This window comes from Urocitellus parryii, chromosome 3 (assembly GCF_045843805.1).
Source record: "Urocitellus parryii isolate mUroPar1 chromosome 3, mUroPar1.hap1, whole genome shotgun sequence".
NCBI lineage: Eukaryota > Metazoa > Chordata > Mammalia > Rodentia > Sciuridae > Urocitellus > Urocitellus parryii.
The window spans coordinates 201,604,867-201,630,773 of record NC_135533.1 but is presented as its reverse complement, the minus strand read 5'-3'; the positions used below and the strand labels follow the sequence as shown (position 1 = coordinate 201,630,773).

Genomic DNA, 25,907 nt, shown 5'->3' with positions numbered 1-25,907 from the left:
GGTTCAGTTTGCCACCCAGGCCGACTGACTACACTCTGATGGCAGAAACTTAGCAGGCCATGAGATCTTCTGCTCAGTGGGGAACACAGGGCCAGGATTTTAAGCAGAAGCATCCTTCTCAAAGTGGGGGACCCTGGGCTCTTGAGATTCTCGTACCCCATTTATAGGGGAGGGGGAGGTACCTATACAATCACATACCATGAACGCCACTTATTTCGTCCACAAAAAGCCATTTCTAATATCATGTATGCTAATCAATTATTGCCCCCATCAGAAATATTTGAAACTTCCTGCAGTTCCCTTGAGTGAGGATTCTTATGACAGGTGATAATAATAATAATGTGAAGTCTCCTTTCATTCAAATGTCCCAGATCTGTGCTATTTATTATAGTGGTCATCAGCTTCACATGCCTGTTAAATGTGGCTAGTGTGACTGAAGAAAGGCTATTTAATTTGATTTTACTATATTACTTGACATTTAAATTTAATAGATTCTAAAAATATTACTTTATATTTAAATTTAAATGGGTTCTCTGTTCTATTGAACAACTGTCATTATGTTTAGAACAACATGGCAGGCAAATCTGTCTTTAGTTATAAATTTTATGAAGTCTAAACAGATCAGTATTTCCTATGGGAAAAAAAATCGTGCTGTAAGTGTAAAATGTACATTCGATTTCAAAGATTTAGTATGAAAAAGAATATCTTTAAAATATCTCACTAAGAATTTTGCTCTTGAGCCGGGAATGGTGGCGCATGCCTGTAATCCCTGCAGTTTGGGAGGCCGAGACAGCAGGATCGTGAGTTCAAAGCCAACCTGGAAACGGTGAGGTGCTAAGCAACTTAGTGAGACTTTGTCTCTAAACAAAATACAAATTAGGGCTGGGGATGTGGCTCAGTAGATGAGTGCTTCTGAGTCTAATCCCTGGTACAAAAAAAAAAAAAAAAAAAAAAGAGAGAGAGAATTTTGCTCTTGAGCCAGGTGCAGTGGTGCATGCCCATAATCCCAGTGATTAGAAGGCTGAGGTAGGAGGATGGCAAGTTGGAGGCCAGCCTCAGCACTTAGTGAGGCCCTAAGCAACTTAGTGAGACCCTGTCCCCAAATAAAAAATAAAAATAAAAGGGCTGGGAAGTGGCTCAGTTGTTAAACACCCCCACAGTAAATCTCCACTACCACAATAAAATAAAATAAAGAATTTCGATCTTAATCACATGTTCAAATGATGGTATTTTCATACATTTTTGTTAATAAAATGGTTAAAAAATAAGTTTCACCTGTTTTTTTTTTTTTCCTTTTAAAAATTTGGTCACTGGAAAATGTTAAATTGCATCTGGGGCTGAGAGTCTCTATCTTGATGCGACTGCCCTAGATGAAGGTAATGTTTAAGGGCAATGATCTGAGCTGGCTTAGAGTTCATCTCTACTCCTGTAGTAGAGGGCACCCTGCAGGTGAGGAGTTGGAGAACTCTATTGAGATTTTATACGAACAATTCCAAAACCTTTTCAGATTTTGGCTGTGGCTAGGATTGGACCAATTCCACTAAAAAGAGCCATCAGAATCTGGGCAAAACCAAGAAAAATGTTAGAGAGCATTGGAGAGTGCTTAGTATGGGTGGGCTCCATGGAGCAGTCCTTAGAAGGGGAACACACATGAGGTAAGTCCTAGACACCTTGGTTTTGCTTGAGACTTTCTAAATTTCAACCAAGGAATAAAGCAAAGCAGAAGAGGGAGTTTTGTTTGACAGAAGGAGATAGAAGTCAAAATTTGAACCTATGTCAGCCCCTGGAATTTGAAGGTGAAATCCCAGGGAGAAGGGAACTACAGAGAGAAGAGGCCCCAAAGTCTGCATTCCATTCCCCCCCACCCCCATGTCAGTTGGCTGATTTCCAAGATGTGCACTCACAGGATGCTGTTCCAAGAAAAAATGAACATATCAGCTGGAGGTTAAAGGCTAGAGCTGGAATTTTTACATTAACCTTGAACTCTTCCTAGCCCTGTGTTTCTATTAAACAACTATTTTGTAACTTCCTCAAATTCAAGAAAACATATCCCAGTAAACAGTGTTGGACTCACCCGCGCCTGTCTGACCATCCCAAATGGAGGTGCTAGGAGGAGTGCTAGGAGGTCAGAAACCCAAAGGAAAGCCCAGTAAGATGGGGCTGGGTGACTTTGGTACAGCTCTGGGCTTCCAGGAGAGACCACCAGAAAACCTCACCTTGGAACTAACAATGCCGCAGAGCATGGGCTGAGCAAAAGTGGAATAGACCTGGGAGGTCCTGACTACATCTGAACTCAAGTCCCAACAAGGTCCTGTCCAGCCCACTGCATTCCTGCTCTGCAAGCATAGGGACCCACCCTGCAGGGGCCCCTCTCAGCTCTCCATAGCCTGTCCTCAGCCTGCACTGGCTGGCGCTGGTTCTCAGCTCTGGCTTGCTCTGCAAGGCCACTGTCTCTGTGCTAGCATCCTATGTTCTAATCACAGCGGTGATGTCTGCTAAGGCAAGACCTACCTGTGGCTATTTTTTCATAACTTGCTCATCAAGTCTTGGTCATTATTGTTCCATATGAATTAAACACACTTTGCAAGTGTGGTATTGAGGATTGAACCCAGGGACGGCCTGCCACAGAGCTACATCCCTATGGCCCACCCCCTTTTTGTTTTTTCGTACCAGGGCCACTTAACCACTGAGCTACATCCCCAGCCCTTTTTTATTTTTTATTTTGAGACAGGGTCTTACTAAGTTGCTGAGGCTGACTTTGAACTTGTGATCCTCCTGCCTCAGCCTCCCAAGCCTCTGGGATTATAGGGTATGTGTCACTGTGCTTAGCTGCCCTATCCCCAACTTTTTTAAAAATTTAATTTTTACTTTAATTTGAGACAGAATATAAGTCTAAGTCACTGAGGCTAGCCTCAAACTTGCAATCCCTCAGCCTCTTAAGTAGCTGGGATTGCAGACATGCGTTTCCCCTCAACATTTTTTATTGTATAATACAGTCAATAAAAGACATCGAGTGTACATTCCAAATGTGTGCATATGTATAATTCATGCATACATGAATATTTACAATATAATTTTAATATATTAGCATACTATAAACATGCTACAAGAAATACATTTTAAATGAAACAAACTTTTATTTTTATTTTTAGGTGGACACAATATCATCATTTTATTTTTATGTGGTGCTGAGGATTGAACCCAGTGCCTCATGCCTGCCCCTCCCCAGTGTCTCATCCTGCCTTACCCCTTAGCTGTACGCACCCCTGTGGAGTCCACTGTCTTTTTAATATATATTTTAGTTGTAAATGGATCTTTTACTTTGTTTATTTATTTATATGCGATGCTGAGAACCCAGGGCCTCATACATGCCCAGCAAGTGCTCTACCACAGAGCCACAACCCCAGCCCCACCCACTGTCTTTTGAGTACCCGGGTTTTCAGCCTAAAGCCTTTACTGCAAATGCCTCCACAGACTGATATCAGAGGGTTTGTGCAAAATTTACTGGTAAGAAGGCTCACAGGTTTCATAAGATCTCCAAATTTCTGAGTTCTAACCACTTCAGATTCAGTTCTCTCAAGAATGAACAAAACTATAGTGCTTTTTAAAATATCGAGGTGAGAGTCACATCACAAAATTAAACTTTTTGAAATGACCACTTCAATGGCTTTTAGTTTATTGGTTCTGTGGTGCAACCCCCAGCTCCATCTCATTCCCAAACAGATTCATCACCCCATCTCAAACAAAGCCCCCATATGGATTAAGAACTCACTTCTCGTTTCCTCCTTCCTGCAGGCCCCAGTAGACACCCATCTACTTCCTATCTGTGGATTTTTTGGACATTTCATATCACAGGGATCATACTAATATGTGACATTTCATGTCCAGATTTTAATTTCTTGTTTCACTTAGTGTCAGGTTTTTGAGGCTCAGAAAGTATTTTTTACCATAATCATTGTGACAACGACAACAATGATTAGAAGGAGACAACAGCAGGAAGTGCTTAAGCACCCTGATACGCAATTCCGGGATGGGCTGGAATAGAAATGCCCACTTTCGGGGTAGATCTGGATTCGACTCTCCATCTGGCAAGTGGTGTTTGCTTCTGGGCTCCAAGAAGTGGGGAAGTTTGCAGGGCGGATGGGCAAAGCCAGCAAGGGGGAGGAGGGCAATAGATTTCCTGTCTTTGGTCTGGTGACCCTGGCTGCTGCATCTGTTGCTGTGTTGTTCTTTGTGGGAGAAGGCATTCGAGTGGCCCGCACAGGAGGAGGTGAGCTTCTGGGTGGCACCTGTTGGGTTGGAAATCTTGGAGCATTTGGTGGTTTTGAGCTGGGTCTGACCTTGGGGTCAGCCTTGGGAGAGTCAGGGACTTTGGGATTCACTGTGGACCTGGGTGACACCTGTGGGGTTAGACATCTTGGAGCAGTTGGTGGTTCTGAGCTGTGTCTGACCTTGGGGTCAGCCTTGGGAGGGTTAGAGATTTGGGGGCTCACTGTTGACATGGGTGGCACCTGTGGGTTTAGAATTCTTGGAGCAGTTGGTGGTTCTGAGCTGTGTCTGACCTTGGGGTCAGCCTTGGGAGGGTTAGAGATTTGGGGGCTCACTGTTGACATGGGTGGCACCTGTGGGTTTAGAATTCTTGGAGCAGTTGGTGGTTCTGAGCTGTGTCTGACCTTGGGGTCAGCCTTGGGAGGGTTAGAGACTTTGAGGCTCACTGCTGATGTAAGGATCTTGTCCACTCTAGAGGCTGATGGTGAGCAGGGGAGATTGGTACAAGCCGCAGTTAGCCTGGGTTCCCCAGCATCCTTGGAGGGCGTGGGCACTGGTGACTCCTTGGCCAGGCCCAACCCACTCTGAGCACAGGATCCCTGCAGACATGCCTCACAGTTTTGACTGTCATGTGGCCCTTGAAGACAGATATCCTTGATCGCAGGAATCTCCTCTACAATCTTAAATCCTTCTCTGTAGCATTTCTTCAGAATCCGGATCACCAGGTTATTCAGGACCCTTGAGATGTTCTCCTGTGTGAATTCAGGGACCTCAAATGGAGCCTGGGGGCACTTCTTACATCTCTGGGCAAAGACCCTCATCTTCACCTGGCCCCTGTGCTTCTTCTCACTCCAGTGCATGTGGAAAAGGACCTGGACATGGGCAGAGGCCCAACTGCGAGAGCAGGAAGAACACTGGAACCTGTGGAGATAGAAGATGGGAACTTCAGCCAGAGTATGGGCTGCTGCTGAGGGAGGAAGGAGTCACTGAACACAACAGAGACATGACTGGGTTGGGGTCATGGACTAGCAATGGAAGAAACCACTGAGCTCCTTGTTCTCATCTCCAGTGCACAGTGCTGTGATCAAAATGGTCTATCACAAACTGTCTGGGCTGGGAATGGGACCTTGGGCACCTTCTAAGTCCAATGTGCCCTCATTAGAGATGGGGGCACCTCTGGGAGCTCCATGCTCTAGAGCCCAGTGAATACAAGAGGCTGGAATGGAGCTCCAGTCTCTTGACCCTGAGCCAAGGATCCTTCCAACAGATTCCAACAGGTCAAAGGCTACCAGAGCAGCAACTCCCAAGATCCCTCTGCCGAAGTCCATGAGTGACAACAGTGGGTGTTGTTGGTTAGGTCACAAAGCTACAGATAGATCAGGGAGAGAGACTGAAAAGTCCTTGTCCTAGAGAGAAGCTTTGCAGGCCCTTGGTTGCCCAGGGCCACTGATCTACAGCATCAGGGGAGATCACTGTCTGCAACACTGTCTTCTTTTGCTCCCCTCAACCCCATTCCTTTGCTCAAGGTAGTCTGGAGAATGTTGCCTTGGCCTCCAACAGGGTTCAAGGAAACAATACCGTGTCTCAGCAAGGAGGGTAATTTTCTGAGTTAAGATATTTGCACAAGTACCTCTTAGGACTGGGAGAGAAAGAAGGCAGAAAGCACATGGTACACCCACGACAGGAATTACAGGACAGGCAGAGGGCCACAGCATGGCAGAGACATCTGTGCTCACCCTCCCACTTCCAGCCCCGCTTGCAGTTAGATGGGGACCATGGGACCAGATGGTCCATGGAGTACAGGCAGCAGTGATGTGCTCTTTCTAACTCTCCAGCTCTCCCCTCAGGGAACTTGGGAGCCATGTGCAAGGTTAAATCTAGGTGTATTGTCACAGCAGCTGAGCCCAGCTTTGCTGGCCTTGATGCAGGGGTGCCGGCAGTCTGAGATGGGGAATTAGAGGGGAATGAGCAGAATAAGTTAGTGTGGACTCTCCCACACCTCTATTCTAACCTGCCCTCTCGGAATGGACCTGAGGATGAACCTTGGGGAAGACTCCTAGAAGCTCTGAGCCTTGGGATGTCCAGAAGCTGGAAGTCAGCATGAGTTGGCTTTGCACAGGGGACTGGGCCACCTTGAGCTGCCCGTTCAGTGCCTTGGCCTGGTCATGGTGTTCTGGCTTCACTTCACAATGTGCCAGCCCAGAGTTCCAAGTTCTTCCAAACAAACAGATTGAAAGTTTGGTCAGGGGCTCCCCATGCCTGCTCTGGCCAGGAGAAGCTCCACCTCCTCTGCTTGGACCCTCCCAGAGAGGGCAGGAGGTAGGATTTATCCCAGGACTCCACTCCTTGTGTAGTGGGCAGGGCCCTTCTCCCCTCCCCCCAGGTTTTGGGGCCCCATTTTCCTATCTATAAAAGAAAGGGTGAAATGTTGGGTGATCTCCCAGAGTCCTATTTTTAAAAGATTCTATCAGCATAGAGTAGAGGGGGGCAGGATTGATGTAAGTTGCTCAGTACCCTGCTCCTCTGGATTCTCCCTGAGGGGTCTCCTTGCACTAAACCCAGGTGGGCCCACAGTCTCCCAAGGCAGGGAACAAGTGTCTCATCCCTTTAGTGAAACAGCTGCCATTCCTCCTCCCTGTTCCCATCTCCCATCTCCCCTGCCACCTCTGCAGACTGAATTCTTTATCTGAACATTAGCTCAAACCAGTGCTGAGGCCTGAAATTATATAAAGAAAAATGATTTTTGGTGGGGGGTACTAGGGATTGAACCCACAGAGCCACATTCCCAGCCCTTTTTTATTTTTATTTTGAGACAGGGTCTCACTAAGTCTCTCAGGCTGGCCTTGAACTCATGATCCTCCTGTCTGGGTTTCCTGAGTTTCTGGGATTACAGGCATGCAGCACCATGCCTGATGGGAAAGAAGATATTTCATGAAGTCAAAACTTGATGGATGGGCTTCTTTCTTTTTGTAGTCTTTAATGTGCAAGCGAGAATAAAGAAAAAAATAAACAGAAGGAAAAAGAGATTAACACTTCAAATCTAAGAAGGTCCACGAATACCCTCACTTTTGCTCCCCAGGCCAGAATTCTTTAAAATCCCATGATTCTTAGAGTATTAATGCCTACATACATTGCTAGCTTATACGACCTCTTTTTTTTTTTTTAGACTAAACAAAGGAAAAATATTGTTAGAGACCTATGATATAGGTACAAATTCTATTAACCAGATATCAACCAGATGTTCACAAGATGAGAACTGGACCACCACCAACTGCCCTCTTCTCTGTAATTAAAAGAACTGAGCTCACTCCTATATACTTCTCACGTTCATACAGTTTCCTTTGAAAGAAGAGTCTTAGACCCTCCCAAGCAAGTCTTATTTTTGAGACACCCTGTACTCTTTCTCTCTCCCTGTGTCTCCCTTATTTTCTTAATCAAATCTCACTTGGGTCTCTTTCTGATTCATCCTCAAATTCTTTTCTGTGATGTAGGTCAAGAAGCCGCCAGGGTGGATTTGGGATCGCCCTCTCTCTTCTGGGGGACCTCTTTGGACCTCTATCAAGTGACACAATTTTGAGGTGGAACAAGAAGGGAGACAAGTGTGCACAGTCAGAAAAAAGCAAGGAGTTTTTCTGGCACATGTACCACAGCATTCCCCTCTCACCTGGCGAAAGTCCACAGCTGGTATTGCATCCAGCCCGGCTGCAGGACGTTGGAAAGAAGGCCCTTGTCTGCTGTGAGGGTCCATTTGTGCCATGGTTTCACCTCCTGAATTAACATCTGGAATACTTGCCTCCATGCTTCTATGTCCTGACCCTTCTTGTCCGCCATGGTGTGCCTGGGCGGGTTGGGGTCTCCGGAGTCCTGACAGGTGTGTGGCAGGAGGTGAGGTTGTCCACTTCAGAGAATGAGGGCTCCGAATGTCTCTCCCTGTGAAGACCTAGATTGGGACCATGGGACAGATCTCTGCCCCAGGGGCAGAGGTCAGTTGAGTCAGTTTCCAAGTTCAGAGATTGGCAGCAGGCTCCAGAGGGCATTTCAAAAGACACAGAATTCATGGCTTTATCAAAATATGACCAAAGAAGACAGCTCTGGAACCAGTCTCAGTCTGTCTCTGTTGCCTACCTACCTTTCACCTGGAATGCACCTTTTTACCTCTGGAGTCCCTGCAATGGTGGAGGGAGGTCATAGTTGCTCTTCTCTGTCCTAATATTTGAAAATCCTTAAACACTGGGATGCTGTGTTCATGCTCCAGGAGGAGAGACACACAGAGAAGAAGGACATGGCCACTGTGGGACCTCGCAGGGATCCCAGCATCATTGTTCCATGCCCTCTAGGTCCTCACTCATGACTAGTCACAGTTCAAGGGTGTTTTGCAGACTCAGTGGCCTCCAGTTTCCTAGCCTGAGTGGGAGAATGGAGATCCCAAGCCTGATCTTTCACCCTTTGGCCACCAAAGCTGATGTTGTTCCAGGAGATGAGGTGACAATTCTCTAGGTGGGTGAGAGGCCACTGGTTCCAGACCAACCAGAAGCCACCACCCTCTTCCCAGAGGTGCTTTGCTATCACACCACTTCCTCCTGAAGAGGCACAGGAGGAGGAGGAGGAGGAAGGAGGGGTGGGCAGAGTAGGGGGCCAGCGCCAGAGTGGCAACAGCCCAGGGAAGGTGGACGAGATTCCTGGAGGCCACACTTCAAGGCATTGTCTATGAACACGGTGGTTCTTCCTGTAATGCAGCCACTGACCTGTGTCCTTGGCTATCTCCCAAGAGGAAAGCTGTACTCTTGGCTGGGAGGAAAGGAAGGAAAAGAGGAGGGGGAGGGGAAGAAAACTTTCTGAGGTCCAGCTGCCCACTGCCTCTGCCCGGATGCAGCTCCTCCCCGGCAGGCTCCCCTCCTCCCTCACCAGTTTCGTTTCCCAACATTATTTGCTCAGTTATAAACTAACTAGATTTGGGAAGCCCTTTCGATTTCTCTCTTTTGATCTTCTTCCCTCTTCAGTCTCTTTCTCTGTGCTACACTTTGCCTGATTATTTCAGCTTTTACTACAAAAGTGTTCTTTTTTGAGGTCCATTTTGCCATGTTCATATTTTTTGGGCATTTTACCGGGGACTTCGCTGTTTCAAACAGCTCCCAAACAGGCTGTTGAAGTGCCATGTACTGTTCCTAATAGCAAGAAGCCTGCAGTACTCCTTACAGAGAAATGCAAGTGGTGGGTAAGCTTCATTCAGCCCTGAGATATAATGCCGTTGGTTGTGAGTTCAATGTTAATGAATCAACAATATATACTAAATAAAATGTCTTTAGACAGTAAACACACAAGGTCATGCATCAATCAGATTATCAAAATGTTGTGGCCAGTGTTTCTTAGGAACCCAATTCTACATTTCCCTCAGGAGGGCCAGGTAAGAGCCCAGAATGACCAAATAACAAGAAGCAACTGTCTTCTCCTTTGTCTATCTAGTGATTTGCCTTCTCCCTCATTTCTATGGGTAGAATTGGGGTGTTGAATTTAAGCCTCTGCTGTTATCCAGTTTTTGTTCAGAAGGTTACTAGCTCCTAGTGTAATTAGCCAACAGTCCTAGATCCCACAGAATCCCCGGGCCTCTGCTGTCCTCTGTCTCCTGTCTATGTCCCCAAGACCAAAGTCCATAGTTGCACTCTTTCACCAGCCAGTCTCCTAAACTTATGGTTAAGAACTGCTATCAGCTTTCTCAAAGAGGGTGCCCTGGGTTGAAATGTAGCACCCCAAGAGACATGTCCACCTGCGAGTGTGTATTTGGAGAAAAGGACCTTTGCAGATGTAATTAAGGATCTGGAGAGGAGATCTATTGTGGAAGATTTGAAGTTTCTTTTGATGATAGAACATGACACAATGATATGAAGATCGATGGAAGGCAGAACTTTTTAGTATTTACAGCTCTGAACTAGAGAAGCCTGTCAGATGGGCCCTACTGGGTGTCTGGAGATGGGGTACAGCTAGGAGAGCTCATGTGTGGCAAGTGCCCTGGAGTTAGGTAGGTCTCATGGGCTCCCTGTGGATTGGCTAATTTGAATAATTTCAAGGGTTCTGGGGACACATGGGTTCTCCCCAATCACCTGGTATCTGGCCCTGGAGCTGTTAGGGCAAGTATACAGTGGTCTGGAGTGTGGGCGTCATCTGCTCATGAAGGGAAATGGATTTACCACCAGCCAGGGCCTCAAAACTGGGTTAAGAACTCATCAGGCAAAACTAAACACAACACCTAAACTAAACTATATTACCAGATCATCCCAGACATAGGGTAGGCCCTAAACCCAAGGACAGATATTCTTATAAGGGAAGAGGCAGAGGGACATCTGAGACACAGAGGCATAGGAGAGGGCCACGTGGAGACAGAAGCAGAGACTGGCTTAAGGCTGCCACAAGCTGAGGAAAGTCTGGTACCCATAGAAACTCTGAGAGGCAGGAAAGGATTCTCCTGAGAGCCTTTAGAGGGAACGTGGTATTGTGTTGCTGACCCTTCCAGAACTGTAAAAGAATAGGTTTATTACGGGTTTTATTTTTTAAAGCAGCCCTAGGAAATAAAACCTCCTGGGCATCCCAGCTGTCCTGAAGGCTGGAGTCCCCTGCCTGCTTCTCCATCAGGTGCAGGGCACAGGAGGAGAACTCAGCACATGCCTAAACTCATGTGGCCTTCTTTCTCCTACTTACTATCACTTCCATGGGTTCAGAGCCTTACTATTTGTTGACTGAACAATTTTATTAATTCCTTAGCTCATGTTCTTCCCTTCTCTCTTAAAAAACATGCTTTACAGAGTTGCTGAAGAATTCCTCCAAAAATTCAAATGCCACCTTTGGCTCTGGTGGCCTCTTTTCCCTAAACACAATCTGCTGGACTGTGGCTCATGTTATCTCTTCTAAGTCTCTCAAATATCCTTATTAGACAGGACTTCTTTAATTTCCTCAAATAAAATAATAACCCTTCCTTTCAGCCTCCCCCCACTCTCTTCTCACTATCCTGTTTTTCATTTGTTTGCTTTTAAATCACTTCTTGCCTTAGTTCCTAGGAATCTGCCAGTTCTAAGACAGAAAAGGAGGCAATTCTGATTTATCTGAATAGTGCTTGGGTATTTAGTAATTGCTTGATTAAGTGCTGAGTGAATTCTGTCCCAAACTGTATTCTGGTTCCGTAGAACTATGCCAGCTTGGGGTCTGGACATGGGAAGAGAGAGAGGGGTGGGATGGTCTTGCAGTTGTCTTATAGCTTTTAGGAAGGCAACTGTCCATGGTTTTCTGGGTCTGGGCTTTGGAAATTATCTCCATTTTCCTCTGATAACTTGCCTCTTTTTCTGCTGAGTCTTTCTTGGACTTGGCATCATCCACGATCTAGTCATATTAACACAGTTCTCTCTTTCAGATTCCAAACTTTAAGTGTATTTGAGGTAAGTAAATTCAAAGTAAATCTCTTTCCCTTTAAAACTTGGTCAGTCTTAACCTCTATGATCTTCCTATTGCTAAGCTGTTTAATAAATATGGCTTCCACTGTTTTTCTTTCATTTTGCACCGTCCCTGTGCTGAATGCAGGAGCAAAACAAAAGAACAACAACAAAATTCATTGACCCAAACTCACCAACCACCTGAGATAAGATTCACAGCCCAGGCCACGGCTTATGTAATGAGCCATTCAGAACCAATAGGAAGCCATGTGATTTCAGAGCCTGTGGACTCCCCTGCCACCACCCAGCAGGTGCACCTGTGACATCTCAACCAGATACACAGGTCAGGAAGAAAAAAGGGTCTGAGGTCATGGAGCTCTGGGGCCCTGGTTCTGAAAATGAACACCTCCAGCCTCGCTGCTCTGAGGCTTAGTGTGTTTTGAAGGCTTTTCTTCTTGTGTGTTTCAAGCTTGTTTTCACAATTCTGTTGTAAATGGTGAAAAAAGTCTAAATATAAATATAAATAATTGTTATTAAATGTTCTTGATCCAGCACAACCCCCGCCCCTGGGGGTGCAGGAAAGTTGTCTCTGAAGGAGAGTCCAAGTAGTTTCCAGGGAGAAGGGGGAACTGACGACCAACGGTGATGGATTTTCAGCATGCTCCAGTCAAAGGCATAGACAGAGGTTTATTTATGAAAGTAGATACATACTCAAGGGAGAATGGGGCTATCGCCAGGGGAAAAGTCAGCAATTCCTTCCTGTGGGGTGTTAATACTTATGGAGGGCTGTTTCTAGGTTCTGGACTAGAGATGGAGCCAGGGTAGAGCTACCTAATTTGGGGCTGGTTGAGCTTTGTCCTCAAGTTACGTGGGATGCGTCAAGGGCACGTGCTCGTGCTAGTGAGTTCCAGTTGTTCCTGGCTGTGGTGGTTCATCGGTGTTTCCCCTGGGACTCAGTATTTCTCGCTTTATCCCCCAATTCCTAATTCCGGCAAACAGTCAGCAGCTCCTGGGGCTGCCTCAGGGCGGGAGCTGGGGCGGGCTGAGGAATCACAGCCGCATTTGAACGCATTTGAACTACGGCATCAGTGAACTTCCAATTCCAGGTGAGAGACGATCTTAGTACAAGTACCCTACACTAAAGTCAGTATCATCTACTAATAGTTTGTTCCTGGCGTATCTGAAATGCGAATTTAACTGGGCATCCTGGATTTTATCTTTTGCTAAATACCCTGGTCCGGGTGCCTGAATGCTCTGCCTTCTGCCCTCTGCCCCAGCCAGACGCTGCAGGGACCCTGGCTTCCGAACTAGCATCTCCTACCATGAAGGTTCGAAAACCAGCAGCATCAGCTATAGCGGTGTCTATGCCAAGCATTACAAATCTCGCGAGAACGCTTAGGGCCCGGAAGTGTGGCCTGTGTCCCGGAAGTGTGGCAGGCGTGCCAGAATTATGGCCAATGGCTGGCGTGTCTCTGCACCATCTGGACCATAGTTCCTGGGTCTGAATTTAGGGCCAAGTTCTCATCTGGGGGCCTGAAGTGAGAAGAGTTAGCCTCCCTCTGCCCGAATTGTGTGTGCATGAGTTTACAAACTACATTACAGAACCTTCACAAATGATTCTCTAAATTATTCAAGTTTTATGGTTTATATCCTCCCACCCCACAAAATATACCTCAAGCCCTGGTGAAGGGAAAGGGAGAAAGTAGCGGCGAGGTAACCTGCAGAGGAGAGTGGCCTCTGCTGGCTGTGCTGCCCTAGTCCCTGGGAGTCTCACTGATGAAAGATCTGAGTGAGCCAAGCCCAGGCTTAAAACTCTATGTTAATCCCACCCTTGCCTGAGCCGGATCCTCCTCAGTCCCAGTGAATTGTCTAGAAGTACAGTAGACTTCCTGAATAAGGAGTTATGCACAAAACAAGCAAACGCTTTTTCACAGACACTATATACTATACACTATGCAGAGACAGTGGAGGGCATTTTGTAACTTTAATTAGGGAACTATTGAGTGGTGGCCCAGGGTCTCACCATAGACACCCCTACTTCACCTGTTACTGACTCCTGGAAGGACTTCCAGTTTACTCTTTGATATATTTCCTTAAGGTTTTTTTTTGTTTGTTTGTTTAACCTGCAGCTATTCTGATAACCCTAAATACGGCTCAAATATTTAGGTCACATTAAAAAAAAATAGGCATAAGTACACATCTGTTTCTCTTTCATATCTGTTTATCCTGGTTTTAAGATTTTGAACTTTGATGTTCTATTGTAAATGCCATATACCTATAGAATAGCAGGTAAAACACATGCTTATTGTCAGCCGAATTATAAAGCAATTACTCATATAAATACCATTAGGTTCAAGAAATAGAATATTGCAATCACTGTAGAAGTCCTCAAGTGTCCCCCCCTCCCCTCATCAAAAATGCTTCCTCATCTCTAGAAGGAAACCATTTTTCTAAGTGTTGGGGTATGAACTGATAAATACAGTCAATAAGAGTGTAAGTTATAGGTTCTAGATTAGTAAAAAATTTAGAGATATAAGATTTTGATAAGTGAGATAAGATAATTATTAAGCAAGAACTGTCATATACTGGCCCAAGACTCCATTTTGCTGCCTCCTATAAAAAAAAAAAAAAAAAAAAAAACTGTTCCAAGAGCTCTTTCTGAGAAACTGAAATGAAGGCTATTTTCTTATAATATATTGTTTTCTGTACTTTGTACCTCACAAAATGTGCTCAACCCAGGTTATGGTGGTCTTGGTGACCCAAGACTTTGAAGTAGATTCTCGCCCCTGCTAACCACCTGCATGAACTCAGGATACAGTTGTCTAACACTTGCTCAAACCCAAGAAGCGATTGTCTTGAGTTGCTGTGCTAATTGCTATCTTAGCTTCTATGGTTGACTCGCTTGCATGATGCTAAGGAAAGTCCCTGAGCTGTGGTTTGTGTCCTTAAATTCCCAAGCCACAGGCCAGGAAATTGCTGTTCTCTTACATAGCTTCAGTCTCTATGGGTGGGTGACAGTCCCTGGCCAGGTAAAAATAGCTCTCTTTGATTTGAATTCTGACAAAGAGTGTTTTCTGAAGCAGCTCCCAATAACCTCTTGAGGGCTTGTTCGGGATGAAAGAGATATTTCTCTTCTCAGAAATGAGAGAATGCTCAGAAACACCCAAGAGACCTGGTGAGTCAGAGACAAGCTGGGGAAGGCCTTTGAGGAGAACTCCCCAGCCCTGGGTCCTCTCCTCATTGGCTCCTCCCAAACCTGCAAACTGCCTATTTGAGAGCATTTGCAATTTGCACCTGAGACTTAGTTCTCCTGGGAGAGGTAAGCTTGAAACTTGGAACTTGGTTTATGTGGCTCCACAGTCTGAGGTCGTCAGGTAAGGCTGGATGCAGCACATACTTCCCGGTCCAGGGCAGTGTGGAGACGTTGCTCTCTGGCCCATCTGGGTTTAAAAATCCCAGGGGGGTGGAAACTCCATCTAAATCTCTGGTCAATTAGGTTTGTTTATGGCGCCTTGTCTGTTGTGTGTCTCACTGTTGGTCTCAGTCTCATTATGGGTCAAAACCAGTCTACTCCATGTTCGTTTTGTAAACCCCTTAAATGTTTTTTTTTTTTTTTTGTCTAACTTTAAAGAGTTTTCAAAGAGAACAACTAATGATAAAACATCATGTGATGCTTCCTCTCTCAGAAAACTTGTGAATTAGACTGGCCAGGCTTTAAGTTGGATGGCCCCCAGAAGGGACCACCAGCCTCTCCACCGCCTATCAAGTTCATACCGTCATCTCCGGGTGGCCTGGCCATCCAGATCAGTTGCCCTATATACAGGTTTGGATTGAAATCCTCCTAGAAGAGCCAAGATGGTTAAGATTTTGCCTTACAGGAACAGCTAAAAAACCCAATCCAAAACTTGTCTTGCTAACAAAACCTTACTCCCTGAAGAAACAGGTCCTACAAGAGAGCTCCTAGGACCCGGATCTTCCTCCCCTGGATCCCTCTGTCCCTCAGGTGCCTAGTACCCCCTCGATGCCCAAGCCTTCCCATCCTATGCCCCTACATTTCCCCTCTGTCAGGCTCCCCCATCACATCGGGAGAAAGAGGAAGCCCTTTCATAATCTATGTTCCTTTTTCTACTAATAATTTCTCTGTTAAAATCAAAAGAAAAGCCCCCAAACTACTCTCTAGGCATTGATGGCCAACCCTCTGATGATCCAGCTCATGTGGAACTCATTTTCCCTTCAATTCGTCCCAACTGGACAAACACTAGTATGGAGGGGACTGATCAGTACGCCAGGCTCCACTGAGAGAGATCAAAGCAGCCAGTAGAAACCCCACCAATTTGGCAAAGGTAAGTGAGACATTTCAAGGACCAGCTGGGCCCCTGGCTGCTTTCCTGGAGTGCCTTCTCAAGGCTTATCATGTGTACACACCCATGGACCCCGAGGCTCCAGGGAATAGAAGCGCTCTTAATATTGCTTTTGTAACATAATCGGCCCCAGATATTAGGAAAAAGTTACAGAGACAGGAAGGATTCAAGGGAAAGATGCTGTCAAAATGGGTGGAAATAGCCCAAAGGGTCTACAATAGCAGAGACCCCCCAACAAAGAAAAACAGGCTAAAAGGTTGACAAGAGTCATGGTGATGGCTATGTCAGAGTCTCAAGGCATCCTAAGGCCTCAAGCCCCTGGACAACAACCCCCAAGAACTCTACTCCCTAAATAACAATAGCCCCCAGGAATGGAAACTAAGGGGCCAATTTCTAATGAGAACTGACTTAAAAAAGGGAGGATAACTCACGTGTTCCTTGTGAGGCACAGCTAACCTGTCATTAAAAGGGCCAGAAGCTTTTACACACACACACACACACACACTTGTCCAGTTGAGGAAGAATACCTGCTCTTAACAAAAGACCCCTGTACCCCACCTTCTGATCTCCTCACCAGATTCCAAAAAAAAAAAAAAAAATCCCAGGGGTTTGGGCAGAATCCAATTCTCCTGGCTTAGCGGAGCACCTGCCACCTAGTATAGTGCAGCTCAATAGCACTGCCACCCCTGTGCAGATCCGACACAATCCTATCAGACTGGAAGCTAAAAAAGTGATAGCATTCACATCCACAGGTTGCAGGGAAGCTGATATCCTGATCCCCTGTCAATCAGCCTAAAACACGCCATTGCTGCCTGTCCAGAAACCTGAGACAAAAGACTACGGATTGGTACAGGACCTAAAAGAACTCAACAGGAGGATGGAAAGCATTCAACCCGCGGTACCAAATCCCTACACTCTTCTGAGTTCATTGCCTCCTTTTCACCAAGTGTACACTCTCCTGGATCTCAGAGATGCCTTCTTCAACTTGCCATCGGCTAAGCTAAGCCAACCAATTTTTACTTCTAAATGGTCAGATCCAGAAGGGAGATTTTTAGGACCATTGACTTGGACACAGTTGCCATAAGGATTTAAAAACTCTCCAACTCTATTTGATGAGGCCCTAAGCCGGGATCTCACAGCTTACAGGCAGCAACACCCTGAGACTGAACTTTTACAATATGTAAATGATCTCCTGACACCAACCCAAACTATGACTAAATGTGAACAGGCCACCAGCAACTTGTTAAAAACCTTAAAAACCTTAGGGTACCGGGTGTCAGCTAGAAAGGCCCAATTGTGCACCTCAACAGCCACCTACTTGGGCTACCACCTGAAAGAAGGAAAAAAGGACTTCGTCGCAGGACAGAATTAAAGCAATCATGCAGATTCCTCAACCCAAGACTAAGTGTCGGGTACGAGAATTCCTCGGGGCCATTAGGTATTGCCACCTTTAGATCCTTGGTTTTGCTGAACTAGCCCAGCCCCTGTATGTTAGTACAGGGGGGAAAAAAGGACTCTCTGACTTGAACTGAAAAAACAAAAACAAACAAACAGACCAACAAAAACAAGAGACATTTGACAAACTGAAGCAAGCCCTAGTCTCTGCACCTGTATTGGCCCTCTCAGATGTTCTGAAGCCATTTCAGCTGTTTGTACATGAAATCAGGAGAATAGCAAAAGGATGCGAACTCAGACTGATGATGATCCCTCTGGGCCACTGCACGACTGCCAGGAAATCTTGGAGTCACTCCATAATGTCCAGTGGGACCTGATGGACACACCGTGGCCAGACCCAGAAGAGACATGCTACTCTAATGGCAATAGCTACGTCCAAAATGGAATCAGGTATGTGGGGACAGCTGAAGTTACTTTAAATGAAGTTGTCTGGGCTCAACCTCTGGGACATGGAACTTCTGCACAAAAGGCAGAGCGAATTGCACTTACCTAGGCTCTCAGACCCCGCAAAGGAAAATCTATTAATATCTATACTGAAGTGGGTATGGTTTTGCTACTGTTCATGTACAGACAGGGAGATCTCTATAAAGAATTTACAGGAACAGACTACAAAGAAAAACACCAAGAGAAAAATAAGAAGTGGACTTCACTAAAGTAAAACCTAGACAATATGGTTATAAATATTTGCTGATGTATGTGGACACTTATTCAGGAGATAATTCCTCAATTTGGCCTCCCAATAGCCATGGGTCCAATATGGCCCAGCTTTCATAGCTAAGATAACTCAAAAATTTTCTAAAGTCTTTAGAATTAAATGGGACGTACGTTGTATATAGGCCATGGAGTTTAAGACAAGTAAAAAGGATAAATAGAAATCTAAAAAACACCCTGACTAATTACACTTGGAGATTGGCATAGACTGGACGGGTCTTCTTTTTCCCTTTGTTCCAAGACCACCCCTGCTGGTTCCCAGACTAAAAGATAAAAAACTAGCTGAAATAAGTGACCACTCATTTCTTAAGTCCTTCCAGGCTCTCCAGCAAGCCTCCCACAGACTCAGGCTTTAACAAAGAGTCCGGCAGCTAGTTGCGGGAGAGAACTTCACTCACCTATTCCAGCCGAGCCATTATCCATTCACCTTGGAACCTGGCGGGCACAGACCCTTTCCAGCCATCCTGACCACTTCTACTGCTGTAAAAGTCACTGGAAAACAACATTGGATTCATCACTCCCAAATCAAGAAGCCCGCTCCAACAGAAGATACAGCCGAGGACAACCGACGATGAACAGTATCCTAGATTTTTACTTTCTGTTTTGTTTCCCTTTCAGACATGCACGCTGCACACAGCTGTACTTGGAAATTCCTGAGGCCAGAAAAAGACAGGAAGCCTGCTTTTAAAGATTAGACTGCTGGTCCTTGAAAAATATGATTATGACATGGTCAACTTAGATAACACGAGACTTAAATAAACAATGATTTGATTTAGTCTCATAAAACCAGTGGGGAATGTTGTGGTGTGAACTGATAAATACAGTCAATAAGAGTGTAAGTTATAGGTTCTAGATTAGTAAAAAATATATATTAGAGATATAAGATTTTGATAAGTGAGATAAGGCAATTATTTAGCAAGAACTGTCATAGACAGCCCTAAGACTTCATTGTGCTGCCTTCTATAAAACACTGTTACAAGAGCTGTTTCTGAGAAACTGAAATAAAGGCTGTTTTCTTATAATGTATTGTTTTCTGTACTCAGTACCCTACAAAATGTATTCAACCCAGGATATGGTGGCCTTGGTGTTCCAAGACTTTGCACTAGATTCTCGCCCCCTACTAACCACCTGCTTGAAAACTCAGGATATGGTTGTCTAACACCTGCTCAGGTCCAAGATGCGATTGTCTTGAGTTGCTGTGCTAATTGCTATCTTAGCTTCTATGATTGACTTGCTTGCATGATGCTAAGGAAAGTCCTTGAGCTGTGGTTTTTGTCCTTAAATTCCCAAGCCACAGGCCAGGAAGTTTCTGTTCTCTTACATAGCTTCAGTCTCTATGGGTGGGTGACAGTCCCTGGCCAGGTAAATAAAGATCACTTTGATTTGAATTCGGACTTAGAGTGTTTTCTGAGGCAGCTCTCCATAACACTAAGCTTGATGTAATGGTGTAAACAATACAGTTTCACTTTGTCTTTTAAAAATGTTGCATAAATAAAATCAAACTACATGCATCATTTTGTCTTGCTTCTTCAACAGTATATATGTGAGATTCACCCAGGTTGCTCCACATAACAGTAATTTATGCATTCTCTATTCCTCATATTCCATTGAATGAATATTACAATATATTTATCTATACTGTTGTAATTAAACATGTGTATTGCTTTCAGTGTTTGCCTGTTGTAATATTGCAAATTCTTAGATGTGTCTTCCAAGAGATTTGTCAATTTTTGAAAGTGGTACCAATCTACATTTCCTCCTGTATTGTATGAGCATTTCAATTGCTCTGCATTGTCACCAACAGTTATATTACTATTCTTTAACATTTAGCCTTTCTAAGGGGGATATGTGGAGATTATCTCATCATAGTTTAAATTTATGTTTTCCTGATTAATGTTGAGGTTTAACATCTATTCATGGTGACTACCTTTTGTTGATGCTTTATTGTATAGTATCAAGTCTTTTTTTTTTAAAGAGAGAGTGAGAGAGAGAGAGAATTTTAATATTTATTTTTTAGTATTTGGCAGACACAACATCTTTGTTTGTATGTGGTGCTGAGCATCAAACCTGGGCCGCATGCATGCCAGGCGAGCGCGCTACTGCTTGAGCCACATCCCCAGCCTCTGTATAGTATCAAGTCTTTTCTGGGGATCTTTACAACAATAAATTTGGAAATATAGAGGAAAAGGATAGCTTTCTAAAGTTGTAGAACTTATTGAAGAGAATTTAACATCTGAACAGTCCTATAATTATTAAAGAAAACTACAGAGAATGGCAGCAGGTTCTGTGTTCTAGATTCTTCTACAAAGTATTCAAATACTTTGATAATTCCAATCTTACATAATTTCTCCCTCCATGTGTCATAGAAAGAATATCACAGTTGGTAAATCATTTTTATTGGGCTAGTATAACTTTGATCCTAAAAGCAACCTAGAAAACAAATTACCAATATCCTCTAACAACTTAAGTCATTAAATAAGACAAAACAAATTGGCAAAATGACTCTAGCTATATACTTAAAAATATTTCTTGATCAAGTTAAATTTTTGCAAGGAATGCAAAAATATTTAAACGTTGAAAATTATATTATTGCAATTCATCATAATAACCTGTAATGTTCAAAACTGTTGGGAAAAAAAAAAGCTTTTCAGTAAAATCCAAAGTCCATGTAAGCCCCAAACCAAACAAACCACCCACTGAAACCGAAAAAAGCAAATTTAGCAAACTAGGAATAGAAGGGAATTACTTAGTCTGATAAAGAGTCCCTAATAAAAACCAACAGAAAAACCATTCCAAAAGGTGAAATAGCAAAAGCTTATTTATCCCTTTAAAATCAGAAGTGAGTCAAGGGTAGACATCATTACTTAACTAAACTATTCAACCTTAGAGTCCTAGCCAGTCCAATTAGTTGTTAAAAGAAAGATTATAGAGAAGAATTTAAAAGTGCGACTATTCACAGAGAACATGATTACTTACATAGAAGAAAACTCCCAAAAGAATCTAAAGAGAAATGAGGAAAATTTATAAAAGTTCAAGTTATAAGAGGCATATACCAAAGCCATGTGCGTATTTATATACTGACAACAATTAGAAAATGAAAGATATTTTAAATGACATTCACAATAACAGTTACAAAAAGAAAAAAAAAGGATGTAAGAGTAAATCTAACAAAAAATGTTGAAAAAAATTTAGGGAAAAATTATTTAACTTATAATAGACATTAACTAATAAGATCCAAATCTTTCCCCAAAGGAGAGCTATACTGTGTCCATGGGCCAGATGATTAAACATCACTAAAATGTTGATTTTTTTCAAACATAGGTTCAACACCCCGACATATGGGGGCAGGCAATGACTTTCTCAATAGACTCCTAAAGCTCCGGAGATAAGGCCAAGAGTTAATAAATAGAATGGCATCAAATGAAAAAGCTTATGCACAGCAAAGGAAACGGTTAAGAATGTGGAGAAAGAACTCATAGAATGGGAGAAAATCTTCACTAGCTACTCTTGTGACAGAGGATTAATATCCAAAATGAAAGGAAAGTGACCAAGACACTCAGAGCCACCAAGAGATCTTTATTGCGGTGGTGTCTGATCGACAGTGAAGGAAGAGAAAGAGAGAGAGAGAGAGAGAGAGAGAGAGAGAGAGAGAGAGAGAACAGAAAGAGAGAAAAAGGGAGGTGAGAGAGAGGGAGAGAGAGAGAGGGAGAAAGAGAGAGGGAGAGAGAGAGAGGGAGAGAGAGAGATGAAAGAGTGAGAGAGTGAGGAGGGCCCGGCAGAAGAGAGTTTTTATAGCCAAAATCTAATGGGGTCTCTGGGTCTGCAAGTTGCCTTGTTGGTGTACAATGATTGGATCATACAGTAGTTGCTAAGGGTGTCATCTTCTGCCCTCAGGCTGACTGGGCAGATGTTGGTTGTGGGTTTCTGTGGCACCAGGCGGGTGGGAGTTGAGTGTTCAGCCTTGAGTGGGGTTGAGTGTTCAACCTTGAGACAAACAAGTGATAAGGAACCAGACAGATGGGGGCTGCAAAATTCACAATTAGCCAAACTAGGGAACCAGTCTACATGTTCATCAGTGGGTGAACTGATAAAGACAATGTGGTGGGTGGAGTTTTATTTAGTCCTAAAGACGAATGAAATTATGTCATTTGCAGGACAATAGAACTTGAAAACAGTATGTTAAGCAAAATAAATCGAATTCAGAAAGTCAAGGGTTGTATATTTTCTCCCACATGTGGAAGCTAGAGAGGAAAAAGGGGAAAGAAAGGTGGGTGTGTGTTGGTAGGGATCTCCTAAAAACCAACAGGAGATCAGCAGAGTAAGGGACCGGGGGAGGGAGGAGGAGAGAAAAGGAGGAAAAACTGGGATATGATATTGGTCAAATTATATTGTTATATTGTGTGCATGTACAAATATGTAACCACAAATCCCACCATTATGTACAACTATAATGCACCATTAAATGTGCAAAAATGTCAATTCTCCTTCAATTAATCTTCAAGCACTATGAAATTTCAGTCAAAATCATGATGGATGTTTTCAAAGACTTCGTTTTCAAGCTTGGTTCTAGAATTTGAACAGAAGAGCAAAGGGCCAAAGTAACCAAGAAAATTTTAAAGATCAAGTTGAGGTGGGATTTTCCCTACTAAACAGCTTTTTTAAAAAAAAAAAAAAACAACCTATAGTAATAATAAAGAAAACTATAGCAATCAAGGCAATGTGCAGAAACTGGCCACCTAAATGGACCAATTGGTACCCAGAAATATGGTAAGTGAGGGTGATATACTGAAGATTTTTAGAAAAGATAGAGTTATCAAAAATTGCTCAAGGATTATAAACCACCCAATAAACAACAGTCCCCTATCTTAATTTCCTGTAGAATAAAGGAAAACAAAATTTAGAAACTTTTTGAAGTACATACTTAGAGGACATAAAGATCTATGTGGTTTGAAAAAGGAAAACACAAAATAGGAGAAGGTGTCATTAACCCATTTAAACTAAGAAAAGGTTAATAGACTATATGAATAACTTGTACAAATCAGTCAGAAAATCATAAACAACCCAATAGAAAATCATAAACAACCCAATGGGTGAAAGATATGATTCAGCAATTTATAGAAGAGAGAATATTAACTTTTTTTGTGTGTGTGTACTAGGGATTGAACTCAGGGGCACTCAACCACTAAGCCACATCCCCAGCCCTATTTTCTATTTGATTTAGGAACAGGGAGGGTCTCACTGAATTGCTTAGCGTCTCACTTTTGTTGAGGCTGGCTTTGAATTTGTGACCCTCCTGCCTTAGCCTACCTAGCTGATGGAATTACAGGCATGTATCACCATGCCTGGCCTGATGAGTTTTTGAAAAGATGGGGTTCAACCTCACTTGTAATCCAGAAATGAAAATGACAGTCAAAATGATGTGGCACTATATGGCTGTGAGATTTGCATGTTCTGGAACTTCTGAAATACCAAGTGTTGATATACACGTGGACCAATAGGGACAAATGTTACTGCTGCTATTGGTAGAAATTAGTACAACCACTTTGGAAGCAGTTTGGCATTAAAGACTATGTTTTATTTGGCAATTCTACTTCTATGTGCACTAACTAACAGAGAAACACGTATCTAGAACACTGATATGTACTGGAATACTTACAGAAATACCATTTGAAAACAAAACCAAATAGAATCACCTCCATCTGACCTTAGTGAATTATTGAACAAATTACACTGGAGCCATCCTGTGGAATACTATATAGAAGTGAAAATGAATGGACTAGAGTTTGGCAAACTTCAGCTTTCAGCCAAATCTGGCCCATTATTTAATTTTGTATATCTCAGAACTAAGAATGGTTTATAAAATGGACCTTTGCAATAGATAAGGAACTCTAACTTTGGTAGTATTCCATTCAAAAGGACTCCACTCTTCTAGACTTGTATTACCACAAAAATTGTATTATTATTGTTGCATTTTGAATTTCATCAATAGAGATTTTTGGAAATTTTTCATTCCCTCTTATCATATAAGTGCTACATAATATTGTTAATTTTCTTCTTGGCCCACAAAGCCTAAGTATTTACTATTTGACTCTTTACAGAAGGAGGATTTACCATACACCCTCATCAGATTGAGCACTAATCCTCTGGATATAAAAAGAACTCGAAAAACTTGGCACCAAAAAGACAAGCAACCTAATCAACAAATGAACCAAGGAACCACACAGATACTTCTCAGAAGATATATGATCGATCAACAAATATATGAAAAAATATTCAACATCTGTAGTAATTAGAGAAATGCAAATAAAAACTACTCTAAGATTTCATTTCACTCCAGTCAGAATGGCAGTTATTAAGAATACAAGAAATAAAAAGTGTTCTAGAGGATGTGGGGGAAAGGGCACACTCATACATTGCAGGTGGGACTGCAAATTGGTGCAATCTGGAAAGCAGATTGGAGATTCCTTAGAAAACTTGGAATGGAAGCACCATTTGACCCAGCTACCCCACTCCTTGGTCTATACCCAAAGGACTTAAAAACAGCATACTACAGGGACACAGCCACCTTAATGTTTATAGAAGCACAATTCACTATAGCTAAACTGTGGAACCAATCTCGATGCCCATCAATAGGTGGATGGATCAAGAAACTGTTATATATACATATGGGATAATACACAGCAATAAAAGAGAATAAAATTATGGCATTTGCAGGTAAATGGATGGAGTTGGAGAATATCATGCTAAGATAAATAAGCCAATCCCCCCAAACCCAAAGACTGAATGTTTTCTCCGATAAGTGTATGCTGATCTATAATGGTGGGCAGGGTATGGGAAATATGGAAGAACTCTGGATTGGGTAAAGGGGCGGGAAGGGAAGGACAGGATCATGGGGATAGGAAAGACGGTAGAATGAGACAGACATCATTACCCTAGGTACATGTATGATTGCACAAATGGTGTGACCCCACTACGTGTACAACCAGAGAAGTGAAAAATTGTGTTCCATTTGTGTGCAATGAAACAAAGAGCATTCTGCTGTCATGTATAACTGTTTAAAATAAATAAATTTAAAAAAATATGAGGGAACAATTACAGAGCCTCTTTAAGAGCCCCAGTCCATTGGGCTACTGGGTGCTGCTGGGTGGTCTGGTGCTGATTTGGGCCTTTCCTCGGGGAACCAGGAGAGCCTGTGGCTGGCATGTGGCTGCAGACTGTCTTGGAAGCAGCACGAGTCAGTATTTTCCAGCTTGGGCCCCGAGAGAGTGAATGCACTCTATCCCCTAAATGCTGCAAGAAGCCTCAGCCAGCAAAGGATGCCACGGGTCAGCTCAGGGAGTAGAGAATACCCCAGACTCAGATGAGAGTTTATTGTAACTTGGGGTTTCTTTTTAGTCTAGTTTCCTTTTTGCCCCTACCCCTTTATGCCTGAAGGGTCTCAGAGAAGCTTACCTGGTCCGGGGGCATCAGACACACTCTCCAGTGTCGCAGAGGAAAACCAGGAAGAGCAATGAGGAAGGAACCACATGGGACCAAGATCCAGGTGAATGCTCAAGGCTGGGCTGCTGACACCAGCCCAGGTGCACACAACCCTAGCCCGAGCTTGCATCTCTCATCCCGCTGACTTTTTCTCAACCCCGAGGTGCTGCAATTGGGCGGCTCTATTAAATTAGGACACACTCCTCTAGGACCA

At 43.5% G+C, this 25,907-nt stretch overlaps 1 protein-coding gene across 5 annotated transcripts; it reads right to left on the bottom strand.

Annotated features, from left to right (window-relative positions):
- Nucleotides 1-3,157: 3,157 nt before the first annotated feature.
- Rtp3 (receptor transporter protein 3) lies at nt 3,158-25,907 on the bottom strand. Of its 5 annotated transcripts, XM_026390087.2 has the most exons (4): nt 25,667-25,907; nt 18,613-18,706; nt 7,934-8,235; nt 3,158-5,190 (listed from the first exon to the last, which is right to left on the bottom strand). In XM_026390087.2, the coding sequence occupies exons 3-4, from the start codon at nt 8,098-8,100 to the stop codon at nt 3,930-3,932; spliced, it is 1,428 nt and encodes a 475-aa protein (XP_026245872.1). In that variant the 5' UTR covers nt 8,101-8,235; nt 18,613-18,706; nt 25,667-25,907; the 3' UTR covers nt 3,158-3,929. The 5 variants fall into 5 exon arrangements, with proteins under 5 accessions (XP_026245872.1, XP_026245875.1, XP_026245871.1 ...); XM_026390090.2 differs by lacking the exon at nt 18,613-18,706 and having other exon boundaries at nt 7,934-8,209; XM_026390086.2 differs by lacking the exon at nt 25,667-25,907 and having other exon boundaries at nt 18,613-18,835.